This window comes from Callionymus lyra, chromosome 15 (genome assembly GCF_982586985.1).
Source record: "Callionymus lyra chromosome 15, fCalLyr1.hap1.1, whole genome shotgun sequence".
Classification (NCBI taxonomy): Eukaryota; Metazoa; Chordata; class Actinopteri; order Syngnathiformes; family Callionymidae; genus Callionymus; species Callionymus lyra.
Window position 1 is genome coordinate 7,812,520 of NC_141832.1, and position 17,926 is coordinate 7,830,445.

Below are 17,926 nucleotides of genomic sequence, written 5' to 3' on the forward strand. Positions count from 1 at the left end.
TTTCCTTTGATCTTTTCTATTCGTCTTCTTGAAAGTTTCACATCTATCGTCAGTTTCAACGAGTGACTCTGAGACTGACCTCAGACCAGTGTTTCCTGCTCAAACCTCTGATCCTGCTGCAGTGTTTCCTGCAGGATCTGATCCCCGACTCGAGCGTCTGCTCCGGGATTACGTGGGATTTGACGCAGATTCTTGACGTGAGTCTGACCCGGACTCTGTTCTTCCCCCCGCAGTGACTCCGACTCGCCTCAGGTCCCGGATCCAGACCAGGAGCATCTCGTCGAGGAGGCGACGCCGGGATTTCAAGGACGGGAATCGAACGTCAGATCCAGAGTCCGCTCCCCTGAACCTCCAGATTGACGAGCAGGGTCATGTTCCAGTTGCCATGCGCCTCGCCACGCTGACCCGCCTCCGCGGCCCCGCCCCCTTCCTGGTGCTGCTGGCCCAGCTGACTCTGCGGTTCCTCCTCCTCGGGCCGGAGCTGGTGGGCGCCGCCTCCACCTCCTGCCCCTCGCTCTGCACCTGCTCCAACCAGGCCAGCCGGGTCATCTGCACCCGGCAGAACCTGGACAAGGTGCCCGAGAGCATCTCCATCAACACCAGATACCTCAACCTGCAGGAGAACTCCATCCAGGTAAACCTGCATGTCTGGCTTTTGTTCACGAGTCGCTGGTTCCTTCAAACCTGAAGACGTCTCACTCTCGCACACTTCCTGTAAAATAACACAAACCTTCTCTCCTTCGTTACATCTGTCGAGGAGATCATGAGGATTCAGTTCCTGGTCGTCAGTCGACACTCAAATCGCGCGATGACGCTTCCGACAGCATCACTTCCTGTTTTCAACAGGAAGTTACAATAATAAATCACTGAGTTAATTATTGCGATTAAAGGAATTGTCCATTTCTGCGGAAGAATGTTCATCACCTCCACCACACACACACACACACACACACACCCCCACACACACACACACACACACACACACACACACACACACAGACACAAACCTAACCACACACACACGCATCTACATAACTCAAACACACAACTACATAAAAACATAAAACGTGTCTGGTCTGGAAAAGCGCTTTATAAATAAAAATGACTTACTTGCTTACTTACATTCAAACACATACACAACTGCACAAACACACTGCTTAAAAATAAGCACTCAAACACACAAACACATACACACTGAAGAACACACACACCTTCACAAACAGACTGAAAAACAGATGGTTTCACACACAGACATAAAACACGCACACACAAACACATACACCTTGAAAAAATCACTCTAACACACACCTACACAAACACTCAAAACGCACACCTTCACAAACACACACCTTCATAAACACTAAAACATTGACATTTCTTCACAAACACACGCAAACACACACACAAACCTTCACACACACTAACAAACACTCACAAACCTTAACACACTAGAACACACACATCTTCACAAAAACACACAAACACCTTCACAAACACTCAAACACACACACCATTACAAACACACACACACCTTCACAAACACACAAAAACACTCGAACACACTCACATCTTCAGAAAACACAGTCAAACACACACGGATCTTCAGAAAACACACTCAAACACACACACACACACTCAAACACACACACACCTTCACAAACACACACAAACACTCAAACACACACACACACACACCTTCACAAACACTCAAACACACACACACACTCAAACACACACACACCTTCACAAACACTCAAACACACACACACACTCAAACACACACACACCTTCACAAACACTCAAACACACACACCTTCACAAACACACACAAACACTCAAACACACACACACCTTCACAAACACACACAAACACTCAAACACACACACACACCTTCACAAACACACACAAACACTCAAACACACACACATCTTCAGAAAACACACTCAAACACACACACACACTTTCACAAACATGTGTGTAATATGAGTGTAATATTTTATTCGAGATTTATTTAACTTAAGAAGTAAATATTGAAGAACATTTAAAGACATGCATGAGAAGAAGTGTAAAAAGTGAACCTCCAAAAGAAAGTATTTTTATTTTTAATGAACGAGTTCATACAAACAGGTTTGATGTGAAAGTTGTTGTTGTCACTGTTTGGTCTCATCTCTGCTGAAGCTTCACTGATGGAGCAGTTTTGTGATGACGAACATCTGTGAGATACACAGTAATGAGAGCCAGAGCTTCTTCCAGCCGCACTGCACTCTGGGAGAGTGTGATGGATGGAGAGGAAGGAATATTTCCATGACTCTGCGCCGACTTTTGTATGCGTCGACGATTCGTCTCCGGTCCCTGGTCGGCGTTTTGTGGCCTCGCAGCTGCAGGAGGAGATCAGTTGAGCAGCGACGTCGATACAGACTCACACTCACAGTCCAGGGGTCGAGAGATTCTCCGTCTGAGGTTGAATCTTTTGAAACCTCTTTATTAGGTTTGGTTCTCTCGTGATGAAGGGATGAAGGTCAGATAGAGATTCATTAATGGATGGATGGATGAACGATGGATGAGCAAAGGTATTTCATATGGATGGATGATCAGATAGATGAATACATTGATATATAGAGAGATGGATGGATGTGTGGATTGATGGGTAGATTGATAGATGGATGGATGTGTGGATTGATGGGTAGATTGATAGATGGATGGATAAATGGATGAATCCATTGATGGAATGATAAATGTATGTATGGATGGATGGATACAGTACATGGATGGGTGGGTGGATGGATGGATGGATGGATGGATGGATGGATGGATGGATGGATGGATGGATGGATGGATGAATACAGTAGATAGATAGATAGATAGATGGATGCATAGATGGATAGATACAGTAGATAGATGGATGGATGGATGGATGGATGGATAGATACAGTAGATAGATAAATGGATGCATAGATGGATAGATACAGTAGATAGATGGATGATAGATAGATTAGATGGATGGATGGATGGATGGATGGATGGATACAGTAGATAGATAGATGGTAGGATGGATAGATACAGTAGATAGATGGATGGATGGATAGATACAGTAGATAGATGGATGGATGCATAGATTGATAGATACAGTAGATTGATGGATGGCTGGATAGATACAGTAGATAGATGGATGGATAGATGGATGGATGGATAGATACAGTAGATAGATGGATAGATGCATTACAGCAAATACTTCGTTAAAAAGCCTACAAGGAAGGACGTCATCTGAGCAAGAGGAGGGTTTCATCTTGTTCACTAGTGCCGGGATGTAACCCAAAAATACAGCAGTGAAGGAAGACCAAGAGGAGGAGAGGGGCTCAGAGACAGTAGAGGTTCCAAACAAAGGGGGAGGGATTTTCTCTTTGATCAATTTAATTTTGTCAATGAAAAATCTCAACAATGCATTGCTGTCAGCTTCACAGAAGACAGGCGTGATTTGAGGAGCAGGCGACACGAGAGAATGAATTGTGTCAGACAACACTTTGGTGTTTTTCTTTTTTGCTGCTACCAGTTTTCTGATGTAATCAGATCTAGCAGTTTCCACCATCTCATCGTAAGAAGACATCAGATCCCTGAGGTGAAGTCTGTGCACCTCAAGTTTAGTGGACTTCCAGAGACGCTCAGTCTTTCGACAAAGTCTGGATGGATGCATAGATGGATGGATACAGTAGATGGATGGATGGATAGATACAGTAGATGTATGGATGGATGGATGGATACAGTAGATGGATGGATACAGTAGATGGATGGATACAGTGGATACAGTGGATGGATGGATGGATGGATACAGTAGATGGATGGATGGATGGATGGATACAGTAGATGGATGGATACTGTAGATGGATGGATACAGTGGATACAGTGGATGGATGGATGGATGGATACAGTAGATGGATGGATGGATGGATGGATGGATGGATGGATGGATGGATGGATGGATGGATGGATGGATGGATGGATGGATGGATGGACGGATGGACAGATGGATGGACGGATGGACGAACGGATGGGTGGATGGACGGGTGGATGGATGGATGGATGGATGGATGGATGGATGGATGGATGGATGATGGATGGACGGATGGACGGATGGACGGATGGGTGGATGGGTGGGTGGGTGGATGGACGGATGGATGGAAGGACGGATGGACGGACGGATGGATGGACGGATGGATGGAAGGATTAATGAATGGATACAGTAGATGGATAGATACAATGGATGGATGGATGGATGGATACAATGGATGGATACAATGGATGGATGATGATGGATGGATGGATGGATGGATAGATACAATGGATGGATGGATGGATGTTTTAATAAAGGAATATAAGGATCTACAGGATCTTGATTCTAGTTCAGGATGAAACTGTTTTAAGCCAGAAACCGTTTGAACTTCAGTAGCAGAAAAATTCTCTCTTTTCTCCTCCAACATTCTTTCTTTTCTCCTCCAACATTCTTTCTTTTCTCCTCCGCTTAGAGAGGAAAGACTTGACAGACTATTCTCTCGCTCCCCTCCACTCTCTCGCCCCCCGGTGCTCCACAGTGGTCCGACTCCAGGACTTCCTGTGTCTCCACCGTCACACACTAACCTCCGAGTGTGTTGTGACTCCTGACAAAGACGATCATCTCCGAGGAGCGTCACAAACGACGTTTACCCCGAGAAACTCCGTGAGCCTCCGTAATCCAGATTATGAGACGACATCTGATATAATCTGACTGCGCTGTGTGTTGTTCTTTTAGTCGAGAGGAAAACACAACCGCACACAACACAACAAAGGAGGCTAAACACAAGAACAAACGCTGGATCACAACACAACAAAACTCAAAAGGCTGAAACTATTATTTGTGTTTTCAGTTTTTGGGGTAATGTCTGTTTTTTGTTTAGCTGTATTATACAAATATTGTAGTTGTGTTGTTAATTTATGTTGTTTGAGTGATTACAAACTCGTTATGTTGTTGTGTATATAACGAAAGTTGTTTTAAGTTTTACCTTCAGTTGGTAAATACGACCAAAAACAATTTGAAGATCTTAAAATGACGCACACAAGCTTCATTGATCGCCCAAAGTGAGCTTTAAGAGTCCGAGCTGTAGGTGTGTAGTTTCAGCTGTGATTCTGACCCGTGTGTGTGTGTCTCCCCAGGTGATCAAGTCGGACACCTTCAAGCACCTGAGGCACCTGGAGATCCTGCAGCTGTCCAAGAATCAGATCCGTCAGATCGAGGTCGGTGCATTCAATGGCCTCCCGAACCTCAACACGCTGGAGCTCTTTGACAACCGCCTCACCCTGGTGCCGTCCCATGCGTTCGAGTACCTCAGCAAACTGCGGGAGCTGTGGCTGCGGAACAACCCCATCGAGACCCTTCCGGGCTACGCTTTCCACCGGGTGCCCTCCCTGCGCCGTCTGGACCTCGGAGAGCTCAAGAAGTTGGATTTTATCTCCGATGCGGCCTTCGTAGGCCTGGTCAATCTTCGGTACCTGAACTTGGGCATGTGCGGGCTGAAGGACATCCCCAAATTGACTGCTCTCGTGCGTTTGGAGGAGCTGGAGTTGTCGGGGAACCGGTTGGAGATCATCAGACCCGGATCTTTTCAGGGCTTGGTCTCTCTGAGGAAGCTGTGGCTGATGCATTCACAGGTGTCCGTCATCGAACGCAACGCCTTCGACGACCTGAAGAACCTGGAGGAGCTAAACCTGTCGCACAACTCCCTGCACTCTTTACCTCATGACCTCTTCACCCCCCTTCACCAGCTGGAGAGGGTACACTTGAACCACAACCCCTGGGTGTGCAACTGCGACGTGCTGTGGCTCAGTTGGTGGTTGAAAGAGACGGTTCCTAGCAACACCACCTGCTGCGCCCGCTGCCACGCGCCCCCCTTCCTGAAGGGCAAATACATCGGCGAGCTGGACCAGAGCCACTTCACCTGTTTCGCACCGGTCATCGTCGAGCCCCCCACGGATCTGAACGTCACGGAGGGAATGGCCGCCGAGCTCAAGTGTCGAACCAGCACTTCCACGACGTCCGTGAACTGGATTACCCCCAACGGTACCCTCATGACTCACGGCTCTTATAAAGTTAGGATATCGGTTCTGCACGACGGTACCCTCAACTTCACCAACGTCACCCTACGTGACACCGGCCAGTACACGTGCATGGTGACCAACGCCGCCGGGAACACCACCGCGACCGCCGTCCTCAACGTCACGGCGGCGGATGCCAGCGTCAACTACACCTATTTCACGACTGTCACTGTGGAAACCGTGGAAACGGTGGGAGTAGATGAGGAGTCCGCCTTGGTTGCCATCAATGAGACCTTCATTCGGGTCCACCCGGGTCCGACACCCTCGGGCCACCTGTGGCCGGATGGCGTCACTACGGCTTCTTCCCTTTCCGTCGGCTGGAATTCCTCCACGCCCCGAGCGACGCGGCCCACCTTCACTGTGCCCATAACGGAGCCGGGCTTCTCCGGGCTGGACGACGTGATGAAGACCACCAAGATCATCATCGGCTGCTTCGTAGCGATCACTTTCATGGCAGCGGTGATGCTGGTGGTGTTTTACAAGCTGAGGAAGCAGCACCAGCTGCACAAACATCACGGCCCGGCACGAGCCATCGAGATCATCAACGTGGAGGACGAGCTCGCCGCCGGCAATGGCAGCCGGGGCGGAGGGATCTCGGGAGGAGCAGCTGTGACGCAGGGTGGCGGCGGATTAGTGGGGGGTCAGAGTCTCAGGATGCACCACCCGGAAATAGTCAACCTGCCCAACCTGGCCCGATCGGAGCATCTCAACCACTACTACAAACCTCACCACTTCAACAACAACATGATGACCCTGGGCGCCGGCATGGGCCTCAACAACAACAACAACCCGTGCTCGCAAAACATGTCGTGTTCCCAGGTCTCGACCACCTTGAGCGGAGGGTTGCCCATGGGGGGCACCCTCCCTACACCGGTGCCCCTGCCGCAGTTGAGTCTTCACAGTTCCCTGAAAGGCCTGATGGGTAAAGGCCAGAACGAGCCGCTGCTGTTCAAGAGTGGCTCGAAGGAAAACGTGCAGGAGACTCAGATTTGAACCAGGTTTTGGTTGGAAAACAAGGCGGGACCAGGAGAACCAGACTGATTGTAGCCAAACTGCCCTCCGGGGACAGGATCTTGTGACTTTTCACGTCGTTTCGTTGAAACAAACAAGCTGGCCCGAAAAAAACAAACAACTAATCCGACGGCACTGGCCACACAAATAGCACCTGCTAACACGGGTTAGCGACATCCAGAAAAATTCATAATCGTCTTTTTGCCAAAGTCCAAAAAACCACGAAAATACAAGTGCAATGAACCTTTCTGGGTTTTCTACAGATCGGTTTGTATATTTCAAGACGCACTCGGTGTATATATGAGGAGGGAGATCTGACGTTGGCCCGTCGAACATGTTGTCAGATTAGCATTTTGGCAGAGACGCGGAATAACAAAGAGTGTTTTGGAGGCTGAGCAGCCGTCCCAGGTCCCCGGGACGCAGGAGAACACAGGAAGTGGAAACTAGAGCAGCGACCTGGTACCAGGACTTCACAGGGAAAACAACGTTTGTTTGATTCACTTTTTTCCTGGTTTTAGGAAAGGAACGACGACGAGACACTGAAAGTACATATTATATACGTAAATATATTTTCATTCAAATAAATAAATTATAAAAAAAAAAAGAGTCTCGGACTCTGAAGAGTATATTTAAAAAGAGGCCACTTTTTTTCCGGTACGTGGGTCAAAATGGCCGACTCGACCGCTAGAATCGAAAGACTCCAGTGATTTTTACGTTGACTTTTTTTTTTTCGTAGCCACAGTTTCTGCTGTCAACAGGGTCATACTGGTGCGGGGGGGGGAGGGGGTTTGTCCACAGTACTAATAATAATGATCATAATGATAGTAATGACGATGACGTCATCAGATTGGGACAAAAGCTGCTAGTTCTAGTTTTTAAAAAAAAAAGGAGGCAGAGATACATATCAGTCGTTCTTGTGTTGTCATTATTATCATGCTATGACTATTATTATCACTACTTGTGCCTACGAATAGCAGAGAAGTACATTGTTCCGTTTCATTTGTGTGCGACGCTGCAGTTGTGTTGTGACTTTGAGACGACCGCAACAGAAGGAGTTTTTTCAACAACAAAAAAAAAAAAAAAAAACACAACCTCAGATTGACTCCACAGACTTTTGAAGACTTGCTTCAGTGGATTATTACACAACTGTGTCTCAGTGTTGTCGTGTTTGAGTGGATTGTACGGCAGCGAAGGAAAAAAAGGGACGACAAAGGTAAGACGTTCACGGACAAAAAAAAAAAAGAAAGAAAAAAAAGAGCAGAGGCGGAAATATTTTTAAACGACAAGGACATCTATGAAAAAAAAGGAAAAAAAAAAGATAATACCTTATCAATCTCTTTTAAGAAAAAAAAAAAAGTCATTCTGAGACGTGTTTTTGATTTTGAGTTTTTATCTAGTTTCATTTCTGTTTTTTTGTTTGTTTTTTTAAACTCGTGTGTTTCTCTTTATTGTAATATTGTTCTTGTTATTATAATTAGACGATTACACTGGTCATAATTATAAGAGATGTTCTGTTAGCAGAGGTCACTTTGAAAATTAAAAAACCTGGCACATAAAAGGGACTTTGTCATGTTGACATTTTGTTGTTCGTGGCCGTGTGGACAAAAGTATTCAAAGAAACAAATACATATTTGAATAATTAAATATATTGGAGTCAATGTTTGGAGCTCAGATGAAAGACGTCGGTACCTGGGTTAACTAGTGTCCTGTGCTACTAGTTAGTGTTTTAAGATTAACTCACATTTGCAGTTATTTAATGAGTTTAGTTTCAGTTTCAGTTTATTTAAAAAGACAAGAGTGTGTTGTTGCCCTTTTTTGGGTCAATTTGTATTTTAGTGTTTGATAATTTGCCGATGATATGATGTTGTTTGACTGTGATTTCATTTTAATTCTATTTAATTCTTCATGTGTTTAGTTCACTTAGTTCAGCTGCTTAACCCTGGTACCGTTTTCTGATCCTAAATACAAAAAAACCCCTAAATTTATAAACTTATTAATTGAAATATATGTTTATTCTGGTTTATATAATGATGACAGTCGGTCTAGATATTTTTAGTTTTTATGATGGTTCATATTTCCTTGGTATTGCTGTAACCTGTGCACGAGGAAGGTCAAACGTTTAAAGCAACAACAAAAAAAGGGAAACACAAGAAGGATCACGACTTTTCCGAAGACCTGGAGCGCCGTCATTGGTCCGTGGAAGCGCAGGGAAACGGCCGTCAAGAACCCCCGAGGCCAGGGCGTCGGGGAAGCGAGGACGTGCAGGAGGAGCTGAAGGTCCTGGAGCGAGAAGACGTCACGGGTGAGTCTCAGTTTTTGTTGAAGCTTCTGCCGCTTTGATCTTCGGTGACGTTTGCTTCGAGTCGGTTTTTGAAAAGAAGAGTGAAAAGTCCTTAGTCATGTCAGGATTCTGCTGACTCATCGTTCTTCGTCAGCTTTTTAAGTCGAGAGTTTTTCCGAGGTTGCGGAGGTGACATAAAGGAGCCAAATGTTCGTCTAGGTTACCATGGCGACGGTGATGTGGTCCATCTTCTCTTCATCTTTTCTTGCTGAGATCGTCTCAAACTCCACGGACTCACTTTCTGAGTCTTTATGACTGGACGCAACTGGGGGGAGACCCCGGGGCAGACCCGGGGACGTCTCGGATCATAGCCGTGACCTTGGTCTGCACCTGTCCTACCCTACCTGCACTCTCTTCTTCACCTCCTCCTGACTCACTATGACTCGCGAGTCTTCAGTTCCTCTCCACGTGTCGATCCGTTGAGACTCTTCAACATCTCGACCAGCGTTTCCTTCGGAGGCGACAAACGCTGGTCCACTCCTCTCCGCATCCGCCATGTTTCCCTGGCAACCGTTGCCGCCGCGACAGCCCTCGTCGGCGCGTCTTGACTCCTGACGCTAAACATAGACTTTCGGTGACATTTCTTTGTAGAGAAACCGTCGCATGACCTTGAACTGCTGCTGGACTCGTTCCTTTGGTACCAAAATAATACAAATAGCTCGACTATTATTTGACGACTTATTCCGATACTTGCTCTTGTTCATCTACGGTCAGTGAGTTTGTGACCCAAAGAACAAGATGGCGGGATAAAATCTATTTCCGTCTGGATTCTCTGAGGAGTTATTCTAGGAAACTGGGAGGAGGCCTCAGGGCAGAGCCAGGACACATTGCAGAGACGATGTCTCCCACTTGACCTTTCACACCAGAGTGTTCTCAAAGGAGAGCTGTAAGAAAGAGGACAATCTGGACCTCGCTGCTCCGGCTGCTGCCGCCACGACCTAAACTTGAGTCGGATTCGGAAGATGGAGGGATGAATTAATATATGAGCGAACAGATGTATGGGTGGATTGATGATGGATTTATGGACGGATGAACCGACAGACGAATAACAGGAAGGATAGTTTGGGTAGATGATGTACGGGGGAATAGATGGATGGAAGAATAAATAGTCGAATGAACTGATGGGTGAGTGGATGGATGGACAGATGGACGAAGGGATTAAACAAAAGTGTGGGAGGACAGATGGGAAGACAGATGGATTGATTGGAGGATTGATGGAGGGATTGACGGTTTAATGAGTGAATGCACGGATAAATAGTTGAAAGAATGGATGGTTGGGTGGATGGATAAATCAGTGGTTGGATGAATGGATGGATGGATGGATGGATGGATGGATGGATGGATGGATGGATGGATGGATGGATGGATGGATGGATGGATGGATGGATGGATAATTGAAGGGTTTGTAGATGGATGAAGGGATGGATGAATTAATAGGTGGGCAGAAGGACAGACAAACAGATTGATGGAAAAAAAGATGAATAAAGGATGGTTGGGTTCTATTGGCCATATCGTAGCTCTTTAAGAAGCTGTTAACTACGATCTTAACTAGCTCTTAACTATGATCTTAACGAGCTCTAAACTATGATCTTAACAAGCTTTTAACTATGATCTTAAGAAGATCTTAACTACGATCTTAACTACGATCTTAACAAGCTCTTAACTACGATCTTAACAAGCTCTTAACTACGATCTTAACAAGCTCTTAACTACGATCTTAACAAGCTTTTAACTACGATCTTAAGAAGATATTAACTACGATCTTAACTACGATCTTAACTACGATCTTAACAAGATCTTAACAAGCTCTTAACTACGATCTTAACAAGCTCTTAACTACGATCTTACCTACGATCTTCTTAGGCGCGGAGTTGCTATTAGCTTAAGAAGATCTTTGACTAAGAAGGGAACGTAAGATGGAGGCTGGACTGTTCGTAACAGCCTTCTCAGTCATGATCTTCATCAGGGACGTTAATTTCCTTCACTTTTACTGACAGTAAAACAGTGATCGATACTACAAATACACACTTGTTACTACAGTATCACGTTATATCGTCAGATTCTGGATGATACACAGTTGTAACTATAACCTTTTCTCTCTTTTTTTTAATAATATTTGTTGGTGCGTCTTTAGCTAAATAGAGTTTATTTTTACTTCAACGCTGCTTTACATTTTTCCTGCATCCGTAGTAATGGGAGTCGATGTCATTTGTTTCTTTCTGCGCCGCCGACACGACGCCACAGAACCGAGCGTAGGATTGTTGGCGGTGGTTTAGGTTCGCCGCACACGAGCTCCCACACCAGAGATTAAAGCCGGAGATCATTAGACAGTTCTGAGCTCGGAGGTGGAAACAAACTTGTTGTTCTGGCGGAAGTTGTTTTTTCCTGAGCCGGAGCGATCCGAGAACCATCATCCAGCGCCGTCCGCTCGAGCCGCAGCCCCCGAGGCCGGTGTTCCACGCTGGTTCCCTCCGCCCCTGCGAGCCCACTTCCAGCGCCGCTCGGCTTCATTTCCTCCCCGTCAGTCCTCCTCCTTTAAATATAGCCGTCCAGTGACAGCGGAGCTCCATGCATTATTGATACTGCTGTCAATGATGCATGCTCTCCAGCGCCGCTGCTAATTCTCTCCCGGTGGCTCAGGCCAAAACCTACAACCTCGATCATTTATTCGCATCGTTATTGCCGTTGTTTGTGTCTCTCCCTTGTGCTCGGTGTCGCCCGACAACGCTCCGGTCCTGGAGTCCAGGAGCTGGACTAGGTTTCTAAAAAGAAGGGGGGTCCAAGCGTCTCGGTCCCCCGACCCCGGGACGAGTCGCCTTCCAAGTGGACTCTTGGTAGTATTTGACGGTAAATTAAAGATGTACGTATCGTCGCGGGACCTCCTTGTTTCCGAACCCTGGAACATGTATGACCGATGATTAGTTCAGAGGTGGAACTTTCCGACCTAACTTGATAATTGCGATGACGTTGTAACGGACACATCTAATGGAGAAAAACTTTGAAGCTGTTGCTTTTCTTTATAATCTTTTATTGGCATGAAAACTAGTGTGTGTATTGGCGGGAATCTGATACGATACATCTTGTGATACAGGGTCAACGATACTGTAGTAACGAGTATATATGTGTAGTATTGTCCAGTACTTGACTCAGGTGTTGTGATAGTGTAGTAACAAGTATATATGTGTAGTATTGTCCAGTACTTGACTCTGGTGTTGTAGTATTTACAGACCACATGACTCTTGACGAAGTCGTAACTGCTTTTATTTGTTTTCAAACCAAAATATGTCCAAACATCAGCTTTAAAAGCTGCTGGAGTCACTGTATCCTCTCGTCCCCAGTCGTAACTGCCTTCAGCTGTTTTCAAACCAAAATATGTCCAAACATCAGCTTTAAAAGCTGCTGGAGTCACTGTATCCTCTCGTCCTCAGTCATAATTGCTTTCATTTGTTTTTAAACCAAATTATGTCCAAACATCAGCCTTAAAAGCTGCTGGAGTCACTGTATCCTCTCGTCCTCAGTCATAATTGCTTTCATTTGTTTTTAAACCAAAATATGTCCAAACATCAGCTTTAAAAGCTGCTGGAGTCACTGTATCCTCTCGTCCTCGGTCATGATTGCTTTCATTTGTTTTTAAACCAAATTATGTCCAAATATCACCTTTAAAAGCTGCTGGAGTCACTGTATCCTCTCGTCCTCAGTCATAATTGCTTTCATTTGTTTTTAAACCAAATTATGTCCAAACATCAGCTTTAAAAGATGCTGGAGTCACTGTATCCTCTCGTCCTCAGTCATAATTGCTTTCATTTGTTTTTAAACCAAAATATGTCCAAACATCAGCTTTAAAAGCTGCTGGAGTCACTGTATCCTCTCGTCCTCAGTCATAATTGCTTTCATTTGTTTTTAAACCAAAATATGTCCAAACATCAGCTTTAAAAGCTGCTGGAGTCACTGTATCCTCTCGTCCTCGGTCATGATTGCTTTCATTTGTTTTTAAACCAAATTATGTCCAAATATCACCTTTAAAAGCTGCTGGAGTCACTGTATCCTCTCGTCCTCAGTCATAATTGCTTTCATTTGTTTTTAAACCAAATTATGTCCAAACATCAGCTTTAAAAGCTGCTGGAGTCACTGTATCCTCTCGTCCTCAGTCGTAACTGCTTTCATTTGTTTTCAAACCAAAATATGTCCAAACATCAGCTTTAAAAGCTGCTGGAGTCACTGTATCCTCTAGTCCCCAGTCGTAACTGCCTTCATCTGTTTTCAAACCAAAATATGTCCAAACATCAGCTTTAAAAGCTGCTGGAGTCACTGTATCCTCTCGTCCTCAGTCATAATTGCTTTCATTTCTTTTTAAACCAAAATATGTCCAAACATCAGCTTTAAAAGCTGCTGGAGTCACTGTATCCTCTCGTCCTCAGTCATAATTGCTTTCATTTGTTTTTAAACCAAAATATGTCCAAACATCACCTTTAAAAGCTGCTGGAGTCACTGTATCCTCTCGTCCTCAGTCATAACTGCTTTCATTTGTTTTTAAACCAAATTATGTCCAAACATCACCTTTAAAAGCTGCTGGACTCACTGTATCCTCTCGTCCTCAGTCATAAATGCTTTCATTTGTTTTTAAACCAAATTATGTCCAAACATCAGCTTTAAAAGCTGCTGGAGTCACTGTATCCTCTCGTCCTCAGTCACCAAAATATACCGATACAGTATGGTGGAAAAGAACATTGCGATATATCGCCACATCGATATTTTGGAACAAGCCTGGAGACGACAGTGATACCGAGCAGATGTCCGAGGTGTCCTTAATTCGACGTGAGCACATGCCTCGTCCCCGGGTTAAGAATCTGCTGCAGCATCTCCTGGAGTCGTCGTGACTTCAGCGCTCGCCCGGGTCGGCCTGTCAGGAGCGTGTGAGGCGAGAGTGACGAGCGCCTGATCCTCGCGGGCGACTGTCGTCGTGCGACGCTCGCGGGGAAGATTCCACAGAAACAGTAGCGACGTCGTGGGTTCAGACGTGGATGTGAAGAGCTGCTCGACGTAGAGTTCTTATCGATGCTTCATGGCAGGAGATGTGAGTGTGTGACGCTCGTCTGTTGAACATGGAGACGCTCAGACACTCAGACAGTCAGAGCTGCTGTGGGTTCAGAAGATCGTCGGCACAGATTCCGTCGTTACATCACAAGTGTCATTCAAATAATCAATCACTTTCTTTAAGCCTTTCATAGAATACGATCCATCCTCCGAACGATCTGATGAATCTATTCCACCACTTTGACTCTCCTCTAACTTTAGACCCCCACCAGTTTCACTTACTTTTATAGACTCACACGAGAGATGAAAGGAAGTTCTTTGTCACGACAACTACTCGAGGGACGTGTAGTTGATTCAAGTGTGTATGTGCGTTGTTGTGATGTGTGACTCTATTGTATCATCAGTGTGTGTGTTTTTGTGATGTGTGACTCTATTGTATCATCAGTGTGTGTGTTTTTGTGATGTGTGACTCTATTGTATCATCAGTGTGTGTGTTTTTGTGATGTGTGACTCTATTGTATCATCAGTGTGTGTGTTGTTGTTGTCATGTGTGACTCTATTGTATCCTCAGTGTGTGTGTTGTTATGATGTGTGACTCTATTGTATTATCAGTGTGTGTGTTTTTGTTGTGATGTGTGACTCTATTGTATCCTCAGTGTGTGTGTTTTTGTTGTGATGTGGGACTCTATCGTATCATCAGTGTGTGTGTTGTTGTTGTGATGTGGGACTCTATTGTATCCTCATTGTGTGTGTTGTTGTTGTGATGTGTGACTCTATTGTATCATCAGTGTGTGTGTTGTTGTTGTGATGTGTGACTCTATCGTATCATCAGTGTGTGTGTTGTTGTTGTGATGTGGGACTCTATTGTATCCTCATTGTGTGTGTTGTTGTTGTGATGTGTGACTCTATTGTATCATCAGTGTGTGTGTTGTTGTTGTGATGTGTGACTCTATTGTATCATCAGTGTGTGTGTTGTTGTTGTGATGTGTGACTCTATTGTATCATCAGTGTGTGTTGTTGTGTTGTGTGTCTCTTTTGTATCATCAGTGTGTGTGTTGTTGTGATGTGTGACTCTATTGTATCATCAGTGTGTGTTGTTGTGTTGTGTGTCTCTTTTGTATCATCAGTGTGTGTTTGTACAAAACTCTGTTTTCGTTGAAACATTGACATTAGAAAATGATCTTAAGCCTCGCCCACTGAAAAGACTTTGTTGTTCTGGAGATGTAATCTCGTTGACCATAACCACGCCCACTCTTAAAGGAGGGAGGTTTGGGTCCGTCTTGGTTTACGGGGCGACCCCTGACCCCGTAACGAGTCGCCTTCCAAGTGGACTTTTTGTAGTATTTGACGGTAAATTAACGATATAGGTATCGTCGCTGTGCTGTGATTATTAAAACGTGAAGGTTTGTCACTGCGCGTCATCAATCCCAAAAGTCTCCACCTACAAGAACTCGTTGTATAATCAAAGCGGGGGTGTGATTACAGCTGGTTGGAGGAGGAGTGAAGCCATTATTACGTCATCATGGACTCTCGTAACCTCTCGTTCGCCCAGATTTCAGAGCAACTTTATAAAGTAATGAGTTGAAAACATGGTCATGATGATGGACTTGTATCTTAAAGAAGAAGGTTTAACATTTACTACATGAGAGAGTCGGGAGAGTCGGACTGTCACAGTTACCCACAGATCGGGTGAACCTCGTGGATCTCGTCGTCTCCGTCGACCTGTGCTGCTTTTACCTTGAGATTGTTGTTCGCCTCACAAGATGTCAGTCGATGAGTTTTGACTCTTCATTCCGGGTCGATGCTCTCACACGCTGTAAAACTGAAGGAGAAGAAAAAAAGACTCGGTGAACTAGTTTTTCATCCTGACTTTACATTTGCTGAGGCGAGTTCAACCCTCGGACCAGCGAGGAAAGCCCTGTGCAGCTCTCTGGTGTGTGTGTGTGTGTGAGTGTGTGTGTGTGTGTGTGTGTGTGTGTGTGTGTGTGTGTGTGTGTGTGTGTGTGTGTGTTGGGACTTGAATCTCCTGGAGCATCTGTAACTATTACAGGAAGCGCTGACTGAGCAGCTCTGCTCCTCCGAGAGGACGTTCACAGTTTAAAAGCACATTTCTCTCTCTATCGACAGAATCCCGGCCCGGATCTACTTTACGGCCACCTTGGCTCGGCGTCATAATCACAGTCTGCTGCGTATCATATTTGCCGGAGGCGGTCGGAGGGGTCTAGGAGGGGTGTGGGGGGGGCGAAGTATTCCAGGACATTGAAGTGTAAATCCCGGTCAAGCCTCCGTCTGACGAGCGTATAAAACATGTAAGTCGTCGTCACGACCTCCGCCGGCCGAAGGACGTCGGGATCAATCCTTCGAAACGGTCATCGACGGGAAACAAACTTTCGCCGAAGCGATTGATTTTTTTTTTAACCTCCACCCTTCATTGTCTCCGCCCACACACAGCCGGCGCCGGGCGAGGGCGTACGAGTCGCCGCCGCCGATTTATTCTTCGCGCTACAGTCGAGTCATCTTGAAAAAGGTTGGTTTTTTTACGAGCAAAAATATGTCCAAACATCAGCTTTAAAAGCTGCTGGAGTCACTGTATCCTCTCGTCCTCAGTCGTAACTGCTTTCATTTGTTTTGAAACCAAAATATGTCCAAACATCAGCTTTTAAAGCTGCTGGAGTCGATTGTATCCTCTCGTCCTCAGTCGTAACTGCTTTCAATTGTTTTCAAACCAAAATATGTCCAAACATCCGCTTTAAAAGCTGCTGGAGTCACTGTATCCTCTCGTCCTCAGTCGTAACTGCTTTCATTTGTTTTCAAACCAAAATATGTCCAAACATCCGCTTTAAAAGCTGCTGGAGTCACTGTATCCTCTCATCCTCAGTCGTAACTGCTTTCATTTGTTTTCAAACCAAAATATGTCCAAACATCAGCTTTTAAAGCTGCTGGAGTCACTGTATCCTCTCGTCCTCAGTCGTAACTGCTTTCATTTGTTTTCAAACCAAAATATGTCCAAACATCCGCTTTAAAAGCTGCTGGAGTCACTGTATCCTCTCGTCCTCAGTCGTAACTGCTTTCATTTGTTTTCAAACCAAAATATGTCCAAACATCAGCTTTTAAAGCTGCTGGAGTCACTGTATCCTCTCGTCCTCAGTCGTAACTGCTTTCATTTGTTTTCAAACCAAAATATGTCCAAACATCCGCTTTAAAAGCTGCTGGAGTCACTGTATCCTCTCGTCCTCAGTCGTAACTGCTTTCATTTGTTTTCAAACCAAAATATGTCCAAACATCAGCTTTAAAAGCTGCTGGAGTCACTGTATCCTCTCGTCCTCAGTCGTAACGGCTTTCTTTGTTTTCGAACCAAAATATGTCCAAACATCCGCTTTTAAAGCTGCTGGAGTCACTGTATCCTCTCGTCCTCA

The 17,926-nt window shown here is 45.2% G+C and overlaps 1 protein-coding gene across 1 annotated transcript in view; it reads left to right on the forward strand.

Annotated features, from left to right (window-relative positions):
- Window positions 1–7,862, forward strand: part of lrrc4ba (leucine rich repeat containing 4Ba) — a 39,549-nt gene extending 31,687 nt beyond the window's left edge. Inside the window, exons 2-3 of the mRNA XM_087809860.1 lie at window positions 234–634; window positions 5,186–7,862. Coding sequence (XP_087665986.1) covers window positions 386–634; window positions 5,186–7,117 — 2,181 coding nt within the window. The 5' untranslated portion in view covers window positions 234–385 and the 3' untranslated portion in view covers window positions 7,118–7,862. The remainder of the gene's footprint in view (window positions 1–233; window positions 635–5,185) is intronic.
- The last annotated feature ends 10,064 nt before the right edge of the window (window positions 7,863–17,926 follow it).